This window comes from Seriola dumerili, unplaced genomic scaffold (assembly GCF_002260705.1).
Source record: "Seriola dumerili isolate Sdu_G_001 unplaced genomic scaffold, Sdu_1.0 BDQW01000242.1, whole genome shotgun sequence".
NCBI classification, from domain to species: Eukaryota; Metazoa; Chordata; class Actinopteri; order Carangiformes; family Carangidae; genus Seriola; species Seriola dumerili.
Window position 1 is genome coordinate 6,536,091 of NW_019174497.1, and position 19,953 is coordinate 6,556,043.

The 19,953-nt window shown below is 42.5% G+C and overlaps 1 protein-coding gene across 1 annotated transcript in view; it reads left to right on the top strand.

Annotated features, from left to right (window-relative positions):
* LOC111229785 (microtubule-associated protein 1B-like) overlaps nt 1-19,546 on the top strand; it is a 75,285-nt gene extending 55,739 nt beyond the window's left edge. The window contains exons 3-13 of the mRNA XM_022756255.1: nt 878-960; nt 1,809-1,946; nt 3,003-5,052; nt 5,206-5,334; nt 5,410-8,933; nt 9,375-10,931; nt 11,034-13,053; nt 13,159-13,302; nt 14,023-17,067; nt 18,066-18,298; nt 19,331-19,546. Coding sequence (XP_022611976.1) covers nt 878-960; nt 1,809-1,946; nt 3,003-5,052; nt 5,206-5,334; nt 5,410-8,933; nt 9,375-10,931; nt 11,034-13,053; nt 13,159-13,302; nt 14,023-17,067; nt 18,066-18,298; nt 19,331-19,486 — 13,079 coding nt within the window. The 3' untranslated portion in view covers nt 19,487-19,546. The remainder of the gene's footprint in view (nt 1-877; nt 961-1,808; nt 1,947-3,002; nt 5,053-5,205; nt 5,335-5,409; nt 8,934-9,374; nt 10,932-11,033; nt 13,054-13,158; nt 13,303-14,022; nt 17,068-18,065; nt 18,299-19,330) is intronic.
* The last annotated feature ends 407 nt before the right edge of the window (nt 19,547-19,953 follow it).

Genomic DNA, 19,953 nt, shown 5'->3' on the forward strand with positions numbered 1-19,953 from the left:
TGATAATCCTTCTTTATAAATTTGACAGCGTATCAGGCTGAGAGTGATTGACATCAGAGGTCTTTCATGGAAAACACATGTTGACAGCCCAGATCCTAAAAAGATAGTATAGCACTGCAAACTCATGGGATGCACTGAAGATCCCGGTGGATGGTGGAGTCACTGAGATCCCCCTATTATTAGACCTCTCTAATATTAGAGCCTGCATCTGTGCTGAAACAAAGGGGAATTAAAAGCTTAACATCACCTCCGAGTGGAATGAAGTGTTGATGCGTAATTATGTTGAATATGCACAAGGATGTATGAAAATGTGCTTCACAGTCAAATACATTTTGTGATATTTCCCTTATTTTTGGGTGTGCATTTCTATGCATTAGTGTTTTCACTCACATAATTGTTTTGTCTCTTAATTCTTGGCCTATAATGTAAAAATCTGACTGTTTTTCAGCCTGCAAATCACTGCAAGTGGTATATGTTTCTGTCCATTGCCAGAAGTCATGTAATTTGTGTGTGTTGTGCTTATAGCTTTAATTTTAAACTTCACCCAGCAGACATCAGTGACCTATTTCCTTTTCTAACTTTTGTTCTTGTGTTGATGTACAAGTGGGTTGCCTGCCTCTATATAGTGATTGCCCCACATATGATGCAGAATGCAGTATAGTAAATCTCCCTGACTCAAAGAGGTTTTCCAGATCAGGTCTGGATGGCATCCAGTAGGATGTGTTCTGGCCAGACAGCTGAGCGTCTGGCAAGAGTGTCGGTCAACTTGTTTACCTGACCCAACCTTTATGCCTTGATGAGTTTGGATCTTGCGCTTCAATGCCTCTACGTGAAAGAAGGTAGTTACCACAATGTTTTTTAATTTATTCTCCTACAGGACAAAGGACTCTCCACCACAGAAGTGATGTCCTAGAGACTGTGGTGCTTGTCAACCCTTCAGAAGACACCGTTGTATCAGAGGTAAGTCAACATATTCTGAGGTACGGTACCCTTCTGGTTGCATGTATGTGGCAATAGTATGAGATATATATATATATATACATATATAGTTAAATAAATGACCTGTCAATTCCCTATAAGGCTGCATGTTTAATTGTAATACCATTGCTAATAGTTTTGCTAATGATACTAAAATAATTTTTTTCTCTAACTCAGCCAATGCACGATTTCTATGCTCTAATTTTTTTTTTTTTTTAACACAAACATTTTTGACAAGGATCCTGTGACCAAGATACTGTTCTGTACTGAGTGGCATTTCAGTGTTGTTAATTTATGCCAATACCAGTTATAAGCTTATATTGGCCAAAAATAATGAGCTGGGCTCTGCTTTATTCAGAAACCTTGCTTTGAGGTTTTTCTACAAAACCTTTATTGTACAACGTTACCTGAATAAAATACAGTCTAAATTTGTCATAGTTATGATTTAAATCAGAATCCGTCTGATCAAAGAAAACTAGATTATGAATCTAGCCAGGCTTTTGATACCACCTTTTGGTACTTGACAGTTTTTAATACCCAGTCAGTAGTAGTAGTATTGAGATTAGATCTGCAGTCCTATTTTCTATTAGCTATTCATCCCCAGAACCACCTTCATTTGGGAAGTAAGAAAAAGACTTCTGTGTTTATTTTTAGTTTGAATTTTTTGGTGTTAAATCTTGGTAACTTTGACACAGTTTAAAGTGCATCTTCTTTTGTCAGTGACACAGGTATTTGTCTTCTATATTGGCAGTGTTATCTCTCCTTTAACTGTCCTCTGTCTCCCTCTCTCTCTCTCTCTCTACCTTTCTGTGTGTGTGTCTCTGCCCCAGATCCAGTCTCTAGTCACAGACTCAGCAGGACACAAGCTTCTGGTCTTGAGCGGCCAGAGCTCAGATCACGGTGGCCTTCTTCTTCAAACTGGGGTTTTCACCTACCAGACCTTTTCACGTGTCTTTACTGATCCCGGGGTGAGTCAAATCTGTGGTGGTCTAACACTTAACAATATAACAATATGATGAATATTATACACTGTACATTCATACTATATACATGTGTGTGGTTTAAAATAGCTTCATGTGAAAGAAGAGGTACAGGCTTTGATACATGTTAGGAATTTGTTGTTCCATAGAAGGAGGAGGACTGCACAGCGACTCGCTCTTGTTCTTTATCAAAACAGCGTGATGTTGAATCACATCCCAGTGTTTCAGGTTACACCTTCATCCAAGGCCAAGCAGGAATAATAAGCAGAAAACCACTTTGTATACATTCTCAATCACTATAAGCAGGCTGGTAATCTGGATCTACTGCAAGAAGCACTTTGGATATATAAACACACCAATGTCACATGAACTGAATGAAAATCTAGATTTAAGGTGTTTTCTTACAAATTGAGTTTGTCTTTATATATTTTGACAAGTATGGGACATCTTGAGGTTTTGTTATTTTTTTATTTGACCACAAGATGGAGCCATAATGAGAAAACCAAATGAGGAGAACAATGCAGGTGACATGTAATTATCATATCAGATACTTTGCACTATGTTTAAGAATGTATATAATGTGGTTTTCTGCTTATTACTGCTGTTTGGCCCCTGATGAAGGTGTAAACCGAAACCTTGGGCTTTGATTCAAAATTTTGCTGTTTGAATAAAGAAGAAGAGCAACTCTGTGTGCAGCCCTCCTCCTTTAAACTGTCAAGACATTGATCAAGGCCTCCAGAACCAGCACAATTGAAATGGGGTTTAGGTGCTTCTTCACTTAATGTTTGTTGGTCCACAGACAAGTAGAAACTAGTTTGTCTAGAAATGCACAGTGTCCAAAAACCCGCACAAAGGATGACAGAGGGGAGTATTCATGCTGATTATTTTCTTCTTAAAAATAAATTTTAAAATATCCTTTGATACAAACATTGTCTCTATGACTACTGCAACAAATGATTTTATTGTTTTCTTGTATATCTTTACAACACAAGTTTATAACATTTATGCATGACTGACTGATGTGTCTGGGTGTCTCACCTGCAGGTCAGTGAATTACTGGGCACAACAGCCCCCAAGCAGCAGGCTACACTTACTGTGTCCTGCCGCGGGGAGGTGGGCTGGAGCTCCCTGGGACAGCAGCAGACCCTACGGGAGTTCCTGGAATACAGACTAAACCCTGAACCTGTTCTCCGCAAGATGGAGGGCGTCACCGAGTTCACAGAGTACATCTCTGAGACGGTTGACGTCCCTTCACCTTTTGACCTCCTGGAGCCTCCCACATCCGGAGGCTTCCTGAAACTGTCCAAGCCATGTTGCTACATCTTTCCTGGTGGACGAGGAGACTCAGCTCTCTTCGCTGTGAATGGCTTCAACATCTTAGTGGATGGAGGCTCTGAACGAAAATCCTGTTTCTGGAAGCTTGTCCGTCACTTGGACCGCATTGACTCAATTCTACTAACACACATCGGCGCTGACAATCTCCCAGGTATCAATGGGCTTCTTCAGAGGAAGATAGCAGAACAGGAGGAGGAGCAGTCTCAAGGCTCCACCAACTATAGCGACTGGATGAAGAATCTGATATCCCCTGAACTGGGTGTAGTCTTCTTCAATGTACCAGAGAAGCTCCGTATGCCAGAATCTAATCTCAAAGTGAAACGCAGCATCGAAGAGGCCTCGCTTACTCTGCAGTACCTTAACAAACTAGGAATCAAACCAGAGCCTCTCTTTCGAGTGGTCAGCAACACTATTGAGCCCATAACTCTGTTCCACAAGATGGGAGTGGGCAGGTTAGACATGTATATTCTCAACCCCGTCAAAGACAGTAAAGAGATGCAATTTTTAATGCAGAAGTGGGCTGGCAACAGCAAGGCCAAAACTGGCATTGTGCTGCCCAACGGGAAAGAAGGAGAAATATCTGTGCCCTACCTGACATCAGTTACAGCCTTAGTCGTCTGGCTCCCTGCCAACCCTGCAGAAAAGATCGTCAGAGTGCTGTTCCCTGGAAATGCACCACAAAACAAGATCCTGGAGGGGCTAGAAAAATTAAAGCACCTTGACTTCTTGCGCTATCCTGTAGCCACACAAAAGGACATTGCCTCAGGAGCTCCTCCCTCTGTCATTAAACAAACCAAGTTAAAACAAAGAACAGATAGTAAAGAGAGTCTTAAATCCTCCCCTAAGACTACTGCAAAGACAACAAAGAAAGAAAGTGAGGGACAAGATGATGTGTCAGCTGCCACAGAGGCTAAGAGTGACTCTGTGAAAGAAAATATATCAGAGAAAAAAGAGGAGAAAAAGCCGACCAAGACCATAAAATCTAAAACTGATGTGCCAGAAAAGAAAAAACTCTTGAAAGAAAAATCCTTAAAAAAGCACTCGAAGGAAAGGGTGTCAAAAATGGATGAGAAAAAGGACAAGGAAAAGAAAGAGATCAAGAAAGTAAAGAAAGATGACTCTGCTAAAAAAGATGAGAAGAAAGATGTTAAATCCAAAGAGGACAAAAAGAAGGACACATCCAAACCTGAGCTGAGAAAAATCACAAAGCCTGACCTAAAACCACTGACACCAGAGGTCAGAAAGACATTACATAAAGCTAAAGTGTCAAGTAAAGCCAAAACTGGAAAAATCAAAGCAGCAAAGGCTGAACCCAAACCAGAGGAGCCAAAAAAAGTTATTCAACCAGAACCGATCGAGAATGGAGCCGTTGAGGGCACGTCTGCTCCCTCCACACCTGAAGACCTCACCAAGGATTTTGAAGAACTAAAAAAAGCTGAGGTTGTAGCTGTATCAGCAGAACCACCAGACAGTGCTGAAGTTTCACTCGAGCCTCCAGCACAAGAGAAGGAGGAGGAGGCGGAAGAAGAAACTCCTGAAATTCCAGCTGTCACAGAGTCTCCTGAAAAGGAGGTAACACCCCCAGAGGTGAAAGATGAAGACAAAGACAAGGAATCGACACAAGACAGAGAATTAGAAGAGGCCCAAAAGTTTGAGGATGAGGGAGCAGCAACTCAGGATGAGGAAGAGGAGGAAGAAGAGGCCCCAGCTGCTGAAAAGAAAACAGAAGCGGAGGAGGAAGAAGAGGATATGGGAATAGGTGAAGAGGAAGATGAATCAAAATGGAAGGAGGCAAAGGATTATGGGCTTGATAGAAAACATGAGATAGAAGAAATGGAGAAATCGGGAACTCTCTCAGCTAAGGTTGTGACAAAAGAGGAGCTACAAATGACTCCGTCCATGGAGGAGCAAGAGGAAGAAGAGGAGGAGGAGGCCGTGGAAAAAGCTGAACTGGAAGAGGTTGAAGATTTAGATGTAATAGCAGATGAAGAGATCAAAGTCAAACCTGAAGATGCTGTTGAAGAACAATTGGTCTCTGAAAGCCAAACTGCTGAAATCTTGACTACAGCTAAATATGAGGAAGAAGAGGAGGAAGGCTACCTGTCACATGTTGGAGGTGCCACAGCTCCCATAACCTCAGTAGCTCAAGGGGCCGCTGCAGCTGAGCCAGTCTCCTATATCCAAGACGAAACCATACCTGGTTACTCTGAGACAGAACAGACTATCTCTGACGAAGAGATCCATGAAGAGGCAGAAGAGAGGATACCACACCTTCAATATGATGTTGGTGCCTACGACATCTCTGTTCCAGACCAGACTGAATCATTTGTAAACATTCACGGCATGCGGGAGATGCAAGCTGCAGCAATGACCGAGAAAGGGTTTATTCCAGCTGTGCAGGAGCAAGTATCTGTGTTCACCAACATCATCACTGCTCCTCTGGCAGAAGAGGAACATGTGTCTTCTGCAACATCCATCACAGAGTATGACAAAATGTCCTCCTTCCCTACTTCTATTGCTGAAGATCAATCTGTGGCATCCGTCACAGCACCTCAGGCTGAGGAACCACCCAAAACTCCTGTTCCCCTGCCAACCCCACCGGACGCTTCACAAGGCAAAGAGCTTCCACTCTCTGCAGGAACTCTTTCACCGCCTTCTTTAGAAGATGACAAACAAATCAAGTCTCCATCGGATGAGGTACAGCTTCCTGTTACAGAAGTGAAGACGGAGGCTAAAGCTCCTGTTGCTCACAATGTGGAGGAAGAAGAAGAAGAGGAGGAAGAAGACCAAACTCCTAATGTTGACATTTCACTTGAGAAACTCCAAGAAAGCTATGCTTCATCCCAAATATTACAAGATAAAGAGAGAGACATCGAAAAGCTTGCTAGCTCAGTGTCTCCTGTTTCAACGTCTATACCAGACACCAAACCAGTCCACCTGCCAGTTGAAGAGGAAAATATAGATGCAGTTGCACCTAAAGATATTTCATCTGTTGTGCCTACCAGACCTTTTGGATCAGACTCAGTAACTTCAGAGAGTGAGGAGCGTTGCTTCAGTCCGGATGATATCACTGTGAAGATGGCCTCCCCTCCACAGTCTGGACCCTCAAGTGCAGCTCACTCTCCAATTCGTCAGTCACCAGTGGAAGACAAGATGAAGGTTTTCCCTGATTTGGAGTTGCAAAAGCAAGAGGAGCTCCCTGATGTCGTCACTAAAACTGAAGACAAAACCACAAAGAAAGATGAAGCAGCTGAGACACAAAAAGATGTGGACAGACAGGAAGCAGATCAGCATGAAGTAGCCGTTGCAACATCTTTGGACAAAACATTTGAAAAGGACATCAAAGAGGTTCCAGTGATGAAGGAGCCAGAAAAAGACATTTCACTAGTGCCAAAAGATGAAGACAAACAGGCAGAAACAGTCCCTGTTGTTGCTGCATCTTTAACGGACGTTCAGTCACCCATGTCAGGGAGGGATTCCCCCATCTCATCTGGACAACGTGATGAAGATGGTGACGTTGGGCTCAAAGATAAAGAACCTAAAGTGCCTGTTGCAGGTAAATTTACAGAGAGGGAGAGTCGTTTCTTAGATGATGACGATGATGAGAACAAGAAAGACGATGATGACGGTCATGATGATAAATCTGCAGTTGAAATCGTCAAGGCGGAACTGGAGAAAGAAAAGGATGACACCTCTGATGTCAAACAAATCAAGGACGAGCAGAAACAGGAATCTGTCATTGTAGAAGACATTTCTGCAATCAAGTCCATCGTGGATGAGAAAGAGGCGGTAAAGGATGATACCTCCGATATTAAACCTGTCAAAGAAGAGCAAATTGCAAAGGACACGGTCATCAGTACAGATGAACAAAAAGAGCCTGAAAAAGACCACACTCCTGAAGTCAAAACTACTAAAGAGGCAGAGATAGATTTTGTTGCTTCTGAGGCCATCAAAGACGAGCAGAAGCAGGAAGATACAAAACAAGATGATGATTTTGACCTCAAAGCCAAAGGTGAAGTAAAGGAGACGGAAGTTAAGAAGGATGATGTGTCTGATAGCAAGATTTTGAAAGAGGATGAGAAAAAAGAGACAGAAAAGGTTGATACGTTTGATATTAGCTCAATAAAGACTGAAGAGAAAGAGATCAAAAAGGTCCAAGATGCAGATATCAAACCTTTTAAAGAGGAGAAGAAAGAGGAAGAAAAGGTTGATACTTTTGATATTAGCCCTATAAAGACTGAAGAGAAAGAGATTGAAAAGGTCCATGCCACAGATATCGAGCCTGCTAAAGAGGAGGAGAAGAAAGAAACAGAAAAGGTTGATACTTTTGATATTAGCCCTATAAAGACTGAAGAAAAAGAGGTCGAAAAGGTCCAAGATGCAGATATCAAGCCTGTTAAAGAGGAGAAGAAAGAAGAAGAAAAGGTTGATACTATTGATATTAGCCCTATAAAGACTGAAGAGAAAGAGGTCGAAAAGGTCCAAGATGCAGATATCAAGCCTGTTAAAGAAGAGATGGAGAAAGAGGCAAAGAAGGACGATATGGCCATTATTGAGCCAACTAAAGATGAGGAGAGGACAAAAGAGACAGAAATATCTGACATCAAAGTGATTGAAGATAAGAAAGAGGAGGAAGAGATGAAGATAGATGTTTCTGCTACCAAGCCCTTCACAGATGAGCAGAAGGAAAAGGAGAAAGAGGTGGGTGAAATCACTGTTGCCGAACTCACCAAAGAAGAAGAAATTATTGGTAAAGATGATACATCTGCTGTTACCATGAAAGAAGAAAAAGGGCAAGAGATTTGTAAAGATGTTATCTCAACCATCAGCCTCACCACGGTGGAGGAAAAGGATGCAACAGAGAGTAAAGACGAGATTCTTGTTGCCAAGCCAACCACAGATCAAGAGACAGAGGAAGAGACAAGTAAAGATGATAGCTTGGACACCAAACTTTCCAAGGAGCAGGAAAAAGATATGACAGCAAGCAAGGATGATGCTCTGGCCTTCAAACCTACAACAGAAGAAGAAAAGAAGGATGACATAAGTAAAGATGATACTGCTGCTATAAAACTTACCAAAGAAGAGGAAAAAGATGAACTGCCAAGCAAGGAAGATACTTCTCCTGTTAAACCAGTTGGAGAAGAAAAGGAAGAACAGGAAAGTAAAGATGATACTGTGACCACCAAGCTTACTAAGATGGAGGAAGAGCATGTACTAGTATGTAAAGATGATGATTCCTCTGCCACAACAACTAAGCTAGAAGCGAAAGAAACACTTAAGGATGCTGCCAAACCAGTCATGGAAGAAGAAAAAGAGCAAGAGACAAGTAAAGATAAAGATGTCACCTCTCCTGTCAAACCTGCTATGATGGAGGAAGAAGATGTAATAATTTCCACTGTCAAAACATCCAAGGACGAAACAAGTACAAAGGTTGACATCTTTGTTGCTAAACCCACCATGCAAGATGAAAAAGAGAAAGATATCAGTAAAGACATTTGTGCTGTCAAATCAATAGAAGAAGAAAAGGAGAAAGCAGTGGATGAGGAGGACAGCTTAACTGTCAAACCATCTGAGGAAGAAGAAGTGACAATGCAGGATCACAGTTCTGATATCAAACCTGTAAAGGAGGAAAAAGATACAGTAACAATTCAGGAAGAAACATCTGATATCAAACCTGTAAAAGATGAAAAAGATACAGTAACAATTCAAGATCACAGTGCTGATATCAAACCTGTAAAGGAGGAAAAAGATACAGTGACAATTCAGGAAGAAGTGTCTGATATCAAACCTGTAAAGGAGGAAAAAGATACAGTAACAATTCAGGAAGAAACATCTGATATCGAACCTGTAATGGAGGAAAAAGATACAGTAACAATTCAGGAAGAAACATCTGATATCGAACCTGTAATGGAGGAAAAAGATACAGACGCAATTAAGGAAGAAGTGTCTGATATCTAACCTGTAAAGGAGGAAAAGGATACAGTGACAATTAAGGAGGAAACTTCTGATATCAAACCTGTAAAAGAGGAAAAAGATCCAGACGCAATTAAGGAAGAAGTGTCTGATATCTAACCTGTAAAGGAGGAAAAAGATACAGACGCAATTAAGGAAGAAACTTCTGATATCAAACCCGTAAAGGAGGAAAAAGATACAGTAACAATTCAGGAAGAAACTTCTGATATCAAACCTGTAAAAGAGGAAAAAGATACAGACGCAATTAAGGAAGAAGTGTCTGATATCAAACCTGTAAAGGAGGAAAAGGATACAGTGACAATTAAGGAGGAAACTTCTGATATCAAACCTGTAAAGGAGGAAAAAGATACAGACACAATTAAGGAAGAAACTTCTGATATCAAACCTGTAAAGGTGGAAAAAGATACAGACACAATTAAGGAGGAAGTGTCTGATATCAAACCTGTAAAGGAGGAAAAAGATACAGTAACAATTCAGGAAGAAGTGTCTGATATCAAACCTGTAAAGGAGGAAAAAGATACAGTAACAATTCAGGAAGAAGTGTCTGATATCAAACCTGTAAAGGAGGAAAAAGATACAGTAACAATTCAGGAAGAAGTGTCTGATATCAAACCTGTAAAGGAGGAAAAAGATACAGTAACAATTCAGGAAGAAGTGTCTGATATCAAACCTGTAAAGGAGGAAAAAGATACAGTAACAATTAAGGAAGAAACTTCTGATATTGAACCTGTCAAGGAGGAAAAAGATACAGTAACAATTAAGGAAGAAACATCTGATATCAAACCTGTAAAGGAGGAAAAAGATACAGTAACAATTCAAGATCACAGTGCTGATATCACACCTGTAAAGGTGGAAAAAGATACTGACACAATTAAGGAAGAAGTGTCTGATATCAAACTTGTAAAGGAGGAAAAAGATACTGACACAATTAAGGAAGAAGTGTCTGATATCAAGCCTGTAAAGGAGGAAAAAGATACTGACACAATTAAGGAAGAAGTGTCTGATATCAAGCCTGTAAAGGAGGAAAAAGATACTGACACAATTAAGGAAGAAGTGTCTGATATCAAGCCTGTAAAGGAGGAAAAAGATACAGTAACAATTAAGGAAGAAACTTCTGATATCAAACCTCTAAAGGAAGAAAAAGATACAGTAACAATTAAGGAAGAAGTGTCTGATATCAAACCTGTAAAGGAGGAAAAAGATACAGTGACAATTAAGGAGGAAACTTCTGATATCAAGCCTGTAAAGGAGGAAAAAGATACAGTAACAATTAAGGAAGAAGTGTCTGATATCAAACCTGTAAAGGAGGAAAAAGATACAGTAACAATTAAGGAAGAAACTTCTGATGTCAAACCTGTAAAGGAGGAAAAAGATACAGACGCAATTAAGGAAGAAACTTCTGATGTCAAACCTGTAAAGGAGGAAAGCAAAGACATTGCTGGTCTAAAACCCCTCACAGATGAGGAGAAGAAGACAGAGTTGAAAGAAGTTACATCTGAAGCAAAACTCATCAAGGAGGCAAAAGAAACACCAAAAGAGGAAACTCATGATACAGAGTCCAAGGTTAAAGAAGAGGAAATGGAAAAAGAAAAGAGTGATACCTCTGATCTTGTGTCCGTTAAGGAAAAGGACATTGTTGATACTTCTGTCAAAGATGACAAAGAGGTAAAAAAAACTGACATTTCTGACAAACAAATAAAAACAGAGAAGGTCGAAGAGCAGAAGGGTGACATCTCTGACCACAAATCCATTGTGGAGGAACTTAAGGATAAAGAAACTGAAAAGGATGACAAGAAGAAAGAGAAAGAAACAGATGTCACTGTTGAGCAACCTAAAGATGTGAAAGAGAAAGAGCCATCTAAAGTTGAAACCACCGAGGAGGAAATGAAAGATGCCATCAAACAGGACAGTTGTGACGCTGAATCTATCAAACGGGAGACAGAGAAGGAGATGGACACTCTAACATTTAGCACCAAAGATGAGGAAAAAGAGAAACATGATTTCCCTTTTGAGTTTGAACCCAAGACGGATGATAAAAAAGAGGAAGATCTTCCAATGGCTCAGTCCTTTGAAGAAGAGAAGACTAAAATGGATGATATCTGTGATAGCGATAAGCATATATATGAAGAAACTTCTGATAAACTTCCTGGAGCTCAAACAGAAAAGGACACTTTTGATGCTGCATCATTTGAAACGCAGCAAGACTCTTCTGTAACACCATCGAGTGACGACCTGAAACCAGCAAAAGATGACATTTCTGTGTCTCCCCATGACACCCAGGAGGAGAAAAAAGAACAAGATAAAGAAGCAAAGGTCATTATTAGTCAAGAAGAGAAGATGGAGAAAGAAAAAGATGATGCACATGTTGCTGAACTGAGCAAAGAACAGAAAATGGAGAAAGAACAAGAAAAAGAATACAGCTATGAGACTGAAGACATCAAAGATGAAAAGACCAAACCAGCAGAAGATGAAAAGATAATTAAAGAAAAGGATGTCTCTGAGAAAAAGGGAGATGAGATCACAGAGAAGGAAAAGTCTGACTCCTCTGATGCAGACCACACCAAAGAGGAGAAATGGGAGAGAGAGGAGTTACAGGAGAAAGACCAGGACAAAACCATTAAACAACTTGCACAGACAATATCAGGAGAAGCAGTGGCCCCCAAGTCAGATTTCAAGCCTGCATTTGTGGTTCAGTCCTCAGATGAAGACAGAGAAGATGACGAGGAGGAGGACATCTGTATGGGAGGAGCAGGCTCCAGACCTTTGTCGGTGGAGCCGAGAAAATCAGACCATGACATCTCTGCAGGTCTGCCTTTATCCGAAACTGCACAGAGAAGTGAACAAACTAAACCACCAATATCGGAACAGACCTCAATGATCATTCCTACACTTACAATGCAGGAGCCCTCTATTGATGAAGACTTCAAAGAGTCCGGCAAAGAAGAGTCCAGAATTTCACCTCAGGCAGACAAAGATGTTGTGAAAACAGATGCCACACCTGCACCTCTTGCCAAGCCAGAGCCGTCCGTTGACATTGTCACATCAAAAGAGGAGACGACCTCTATTCCAAAACAAGAACCAGCTTCTGATGTCCTGAGTTCTAAAGCAGAATCGGTGTTGGACTCAACTGAGAAAAAACCTGCTTTGTCAACATTATCAAGCACAGAAAGTCAAGCCAGGAGCTGTACACTTTCGAGCACTGAGAGCCAGTCCAGTGTGGAGGGACCACCACAACAAGAGAAGAAGATACCGTCTCAGACAAGCCCAGGAGTTATCGCCACAGAAAAGACAAAGCCAGAAGAGAAACCAGGTAAGGAAGCGGAGAGGGAGATGGAAGGAGAACGAGAGGTGGCTTCTCCAGGATTTTCACGGCCTTGCTCGTATTTTACATTGGACAAAGATTCAGAGGACGCTGGACACACTGATGCTGTAAAATCAGATGCTCCAAAAATGGACAGTGAAATAATGACCTCAGAGAAGGAGACAATCAGTGGAAGCCTACAAGACGAAAAACAAACATTTGGTGCGTCCAAGTATGATCCGTATGAAAAGCCCATCCCAAAAGATCATGACTCGGACTCTAGAGAAGAGAGTGAGGTTTCCTTAGGTTTTGATCACACCTCTGATATCGGTATTGATGATAACAGAAGAACCAGCCAGTCCGAAGCTGGAGGAGCCATGTTCCTCCTTGACGATCAATACAAAGAAGAGCCTTTATCCTTCAGCAGAGTTGACTACAGCCCGGTGTCCCTCACAGAGAGCGAAAGAAGCAGCCACCACAGTCGAAGTGCCTCTCCTAAATATGAAGACAGAGAGAAAGGCCAAGAGGAGGAGAGTGAGAGAGAAGAAAGACCAGTTACACCTTATGTTGACAAGAGCTTTTCACCTGTAGACATGCAAGACAACAAAATGTCCCAAGCTGCTGAGTCGTATTCTTTCACTCCTAAAGAGGACAAACCTGAGAAATCGGAGAAAGAGAAAGAAGACATGAAGGAAGGTGCTGTGGCAGCTGTTCAACCAGGGGCAACCGGAGAAAGTGATAAAGTTTCTACTGGCTCTGCCGTTCAATCAGCAGGTGCATCATTAAGACAAGAAACACCCTCTCCCTCATGGAGCCTATCAGATCTTGGCAAACAAGCGTCAGCCGCTCCTGCAGCTTTTGGAGAATTCACAGAGAAGAAAACGTCGGTAAAAGAGAGGGAAAAATCTGCTGAGTCGCTGAAAGACAAAATGGAGTCCTCTGACCATGAGGGTTCCCCCTCGGGTCGGCACTCACCTGCAGAAAAAGACATTTTACCTCAACAAGCATCACCTGTAGAGAGAGACGAAACATCAGCTGACTCAAGGACCGTCCCTGCCACCACATTTGTAGGGCATGAAATAGACGACAACGTTCTTGCCTCTGATAACAGTCAAATTAGCAGCTCTGCCACTTGTAAATCCATGTTAGACTTTCCTGAAGGAAAAGAGAGCCTGATAGATAAGAGGTTACTTGTAGAAGGGGAAGATTTCAATGTTGATGATGATGATGAAGACGAAGATGAGGATGAGGAGGAAGAAGAAGAGGAGGAGCTGAGCGATGTAGACATGGAAAAGGGTGCAAGAGAGCAGTCTGAAAAAGAAATGTGCCGACGTAGTCCTGATGATAGTGCTGACTTGGCAGAGGTAGAGGACTCAAATAAGAAAACTCAGTTGTCTGAATCAAGTTTCCTTAAAGAGGAAACGGTCTGTAAACCAACACCTGATGATGCCTCAGCATCTAAAGTCACAGATGCAGACAAGCAGGACGTAAGTAAACAACCTCCATCTCCTGACGCGAAACCACTCAAAGAAGAGGATACGACTGGTGAAACGGCTACAGCCAAACCTCCTGAGACAAAAAGTGAAGATGTAGGCAAAACAACTCCATCTCCAGACTTAAGTGCTCACAAAATGGACAAAATCTTTGTTGCTACAGCAGATGTCCCAAAACTTCCTGACACGAAGAAAACAGAAGATACAGACGAAAAGCATTTGTCCCCCGAACCAACCACAAAGAGAAGGTTGTCATCGGCAGAGGACACAACCTCCTCTGAGGTACTACAGCCAAAAGAAGGAGATGAAGACAAAGGGTCTCGATCTCCAAGCGTTTTGACAGAGGAAACTTATCAACCAACATCAACAAGCAGCTTGACAGGCAGCTCTTTGCCACCTGATCATTCAGAGCCCAAGCCTACATCTAGTCCCTCACCTCTGCTAGCAGGCAGCTACGCTGATATCGGACAGAGCAGGTCTGGAGATTGCTCTGAATATCTTTACAGTGAGGAAAGTAAAGTAGAACTGAAGGAGGATAAGAAAGAAACACCCGTACTCTCAGATGCCTCCCAGCTATCCAAGCTAAGTGATGATAAATATCACAGCCAAAGAGACATCCAAGAGGAAAGTGTAGACCAGAGGCAGACCTCAGATATCACTGCAAAACACAAGGAATCTTCTTCATCATCTTGCACATACACCACCTTAACATACTCTACGTCAACATACTCCTCCACATCGTATAGTTACTCATCCTCAGCCTCAACTTCTGCCCCTTTGAGCCAACACTTTGGAGACAAAGTTGAAACCTTCGCAACATTATCAAGCTCTGACATACCTCTAGTCAAAGAGGAGTCATCCTTCCCGAAAGCGTCTACAAGCTCCTGCTTTGGAGGATTTCAGAGAGATGAGTACATGGAGGTGACAACGAAACCTGCAACAAAAGTGTCTTTACTCAGTCAGTTTGAGGAGACCAAACCATCATCTCCAGTCCTGCCTCCCACTGCCAAACAGACTGAGGATCAAAGTGGCTCTGCAAAGCCCGAAACGGACACAAAGTCGAGCATTGATAGTTTTTATATGCTAGAAACAAAGATTACAACATCCACCACAGCACCATCTCTACAACAAACTGAACCCCTAAAGGTACCAGAGAGTTTATCCACATCAGAGGCTCACTTTGATGTCTCTCCTCTCCAAAGGGCTGACTCCTCTGACAGGGAGTCCCAAGGGTCAGCAGAAGACGAGGAGCCTGATACACTTGAACTGGAGGACAGCACCCTACCATGTCGTATTGAATGTCAAAAAATCAAAGTGACTGAGCAAAAAGAGACTTTTTCATCAATAACTGAGTCGTATGTGGTAGACAGTTCCACACATGCCACAGAGACAAAGACTGTCACCATCACCTCGACCACTGTTGTGTCTAAACCTGATGAGGTGTCACAAACAACTCAACAGACAGCCTCATTTACTCCACTGAGTGACAGTGGAGCTAGCAAAACCTCATGTGCCATAACAGACTTGTCCAAAACAGAAGAGGATAAAGAGAAGAAGGGGAAGAAAACCTCAGAGGCAAAAGAAGAAAAGACGAGTGGAGCTATCGCACCTTTGAAGGAAGATGGAAAGGTGGCAGAAAAAGAAACAAGTGAAAAAGATGAAAAGACAGAGATTGCTAAAAAAGACGCTGAAGTCAAGCAGAAAACAGAGGTAAAGAAACTAGAAGAAAAGACGTGTAAAGACAGCACAGACAAGAAGAAAGCTACAACTGGTCCAAAGACGTGTGAAAAAGCAGAAGATGGGAAGGGAAGAGAGGCGGAACGAGCCGAGGAGAAAAGCCTGTTGGATAAGCCACCAGAGAGATTAGAAAGTAGAAGGAAGAGCAGTATATCCGATTGGGAGCTACTGCAGAGGCCTGATGATTGCCCAAGTGCCCCTCCTCCGGGTTATGGTGATGATGATGATGATGATGAGGAAGAGGAGGCAATGGAAGCGATGGAATGGATGACCAGTGTCCACGGTACATCTGTGTCCTCTTCTACGGACACCTATCACACAGAAACATCGAGTAAAGGAGACATGAAGGCTGATCGTCCCTCTGACTTGAACACCGGTGCCACCTCCTCCTCTGCCTCGCCTCCAGGTTACTCCTCCTGCGAATATAAACATCGCAAAGGAGAACTTTCTCCGTCTTTCATCAACCCCAGTCCTCATCAGCTCTCAAGTGACGAGGGCGAAGACGACGGCCGCAGTGACCACTTCCAGGACGGAGATGAGGATGATCAGGAACAGCACTCTGTGAAAAGGAGGTCGCACAAGCAGAGGCACCACCATGCTCAGAGTTACCATGGAGATGCTGGGCAGGGGCCACACCAGCTGCCAGGGGCCATGTCATCTGGTTTGGCTGTGACGTTAGCTGGAGAGGAAACGCCTCCGACATCAGTGAGCGAGTCGTTGCCGTCACAGTCGGACTCTGACGTCCCCCCAGAAACCGAGGAGTGTCCGTCCATAACAGCTGAAGGAAATCTGGACTCAGATGAAGACGCTGAACATCTGCCAGTGGACAAATCTGCATTTGGAGCTGGAGGTGCCCACCATCCTCCATCACCTAGATCAGCACAGAGGACTCATGATCCCCTCCCCACCCCGATGAAGGACCCTCATCCTCATCCTCCCCACCCAGATGTGTGCATGGTGGATCCAGAGGCTCTTCTCAATGACCACAGCAGCACAGAGAAACTTCTCAAGAAGGAGCACAAGACCACCAAGGGCCTCAGAAAGGGCAAACCCAAGTCGTCCTCCCCTGCTCGTAAGGGAGAAGTCAGGAAGAGGTCCTCGACTCCAGTGAAGCAGACTAAGGACTCCGCCTCACCACGATCTGCCTCCCTCAGGAGGAAGGACACGGACAGAAGCTCCAGGCTGATCAAGATGTCTGAGACTCAAGGCTCCAGGAGTGAGATCCTCAATCCAGGGAAAGGCTTGGTCAATGGTGTCAAGAGCAGTTCAGGTGGGTAACATCCTGCGGACACAACATAACACTAACTTACTTTCAAAAATAATTCCTGGGCTGAGTGCTGCACACAACACAGCCAAAGTAAAGCTGACTGCACCTGTACCCCTTTTATTCTGGCATTTCCCAGGTTAAGTACAGTAACCTTCACCACCAGAATTACAAAAATTCTCTCTCTCTAAAAAAGAAAAAAACATTGAGATGATATCTCTCCATCATCGAAAGACCAGGCGTGATAGGGGGTTTAAATTGGACCATATCTGAAATGCCAATAAAATACTTGATATTGGATCTTTGTCAGAAGTAGATATTAAAATCCATAGATCCAAGAGAATTTAAGCCATTAGCCATGAAAAAATTAAAAGGCTAATTAAAAAACAGTTTTATGATATCATCAAATTGACTCGACTATGATTAAGCCTTTAAAATTACATTATAACAGGAAGTATTTTATTCAAGTAAGAGGAGAATATTTAGGAAAGTTGTTCATGTGCTGTTTGGTTGATAAAGTTTTTTTTCCCCAGAAACTGTTTGACTGAGAACTGCATTTCTCTCTGGATAATCAAAATCTCTTTGTTTATATATGATTATTAATGAGTTGATGCAATCATTTGAACAGCTTATTCTGAACTTTGGCTGTCAATGTGCAGCTGTCAAAAGACATGCAAAAGATTGTGTGCATTAAAAATTGTACAGTCAGGATGTCCAGTGATATACTGTACATTTAACAGCATAAGAAGCAGAGGCGCATTAGAACGGTGGATCTGCAACTGGAACTGCAATTGTAACTGTAATTCTATAAACGTCCAATAAAATATTATTGTACATTTGTTTTCAGAATAATTGACCTGAATAAATAAATGAGTGAATAGAATTTAATTTGCTCAGTTGAGGAGAAAGTTACAAAGGTTCTTTGCTACAGCAGCACAGTTGTACTAAATTGTGAGTAGTATTATTACACTCTAATGCCATTTTATGTCCTCGTTCACTTCCAGGTAACAACGCACAGAAAACAAGTTCAGCCGTCCCTCCTGGACCACCCGTCTATGTCGACCTGGCCTATGTGCCCAACCACTGCAGTGCCAAGAACGTGGATCAGGAGTTCTTCAAGAGAGTGCGAGCCGCGTACTACGTGGTGAGCGGGAACGACCCGGGCAGTGGAGAGCCCAGTCGTGGAGTACTAGACGCCCTGCTGGAGGGCAAAGCTCAGTGGGGCTCCAATTTACAGGTATTTATTTACCCTCTGTGTCGTCTCTACCTGCATTTCTCATGTTGTCTGCACACAGGTGTGTCTCACGTTCTCCACAAGTTTATGTCCACACTGTTTACAGACTAATGCAGAGGGTGTGCTCATACTCTTTGTTACACTACATTTTTATAAATGAAATAAAATAAATTTAGAGACAATCGGGAGTTTACTGACGCTGACAACAACTGATACATCTCATTGGCAGCAAGTAACTGAGGGCAAAACTGCTTTGTTAATTAGACAGTGGAGGGAAATTGTAACCAAACAGATGTCACAATCATGTCGATGACTGCTCCATATAATAGAGAAACTCAGAAGGCATTTCAAGTTTATCTATATAATACCATTCAGACACAAGGCAATTCAAAGTGCTTTACAAAGGCATGAAAATACATAAAAAATAAAACATTAAGATGACATTAAATTGCATTAAAAAAACAATAAAAACACACACAACACAAAAAATAATTTTACCTTGTGGACAGTCCAAAGCAGCAGAAGATCATGAGAGTTTTTACTCCTGCCTGTGAAGAGAAAGCAAGGAAACCTTAAGCGAGCACATTATGACCAAACTTAAAATGTGGAGGAAAGTAAAATATTCATCCTAAAGTTACGTGTGAAAGGTGGAAATTTTGGCAACAATCACAGTAAAATGTTGCAATCGTCATTTCTGGTGAGTGCTCAATGGCAGTGTTTGGCTACCCTGTTGAAATTCCCACACTATGCCAGTGAGTATACTGTGTACACAGTGTGCTACATGTGAGTGGACTGACTGAAGTATCCGATTTGAGACACAGCATCTGTTTTCAGTCTTTGTGCTAAGCTAAGCTAAGCTAAGCTAAGCAGCTGCTGGCTCCAGCTTTATAAGGTATGAACAGTGCAGACATGAGATCATCTAACTCTCAGCAGCAGAGTTGCCTGTTATCTTCATCACATATAGCCATATAGTCACTTTCTGTTGCGCTCCCCTCCTATTTCCCCCTCTCATTTTGTCTTTGTGCCCCATGTCAGGTGACTCTGATCCCGACCCACGACACAGAGGTGACCCGCGAGTGGTACCAACAGACCCACGAGAGGCAGCAGGACCTGAACATCATGGTTCTGGCCTCCAGCAGCACCGTAGTCATGCAGGACGAGTCCTTCCCTGCCTGCAAGATCGAGTTCTGAGCTTCATGAGCCCCACTGTGCTCCCCACCCCTCCCATCCTCCCCCTCCCTGTCATCTGCTCACAATGGAGATAGAGCGAGAGCAAACAGCACTCTCTGCTTCTTTTCAAGGCTTCTCGCTCTCTCGTGGTACCAGTCTCAGACACATTTGCTGCAGCCCTCAACTCACTAGATTCTGTTAGCTGAGATTAAAGTCAAACCTCTGGGTTCATGCTTTCTGTGACGACGGGGTTATCACGCAAGTAAAATCGTACTTTTATGTTTGTTTTCTCCTGTGAGTTAAATGTCTGCCCCAACACACTTCTTATATTAGCACTAACAGTTGTGGTAAAAATTCAAATATTCAATGACATAGTTGAAAGCTTTCTTTGCCTCATATCCTTCAGATAAACAGACATAATTATCCTAAAAATGCATAAATGCCACAGTTAAACTATAGATTAATAAGATGTAGCTCGTACATTTGTG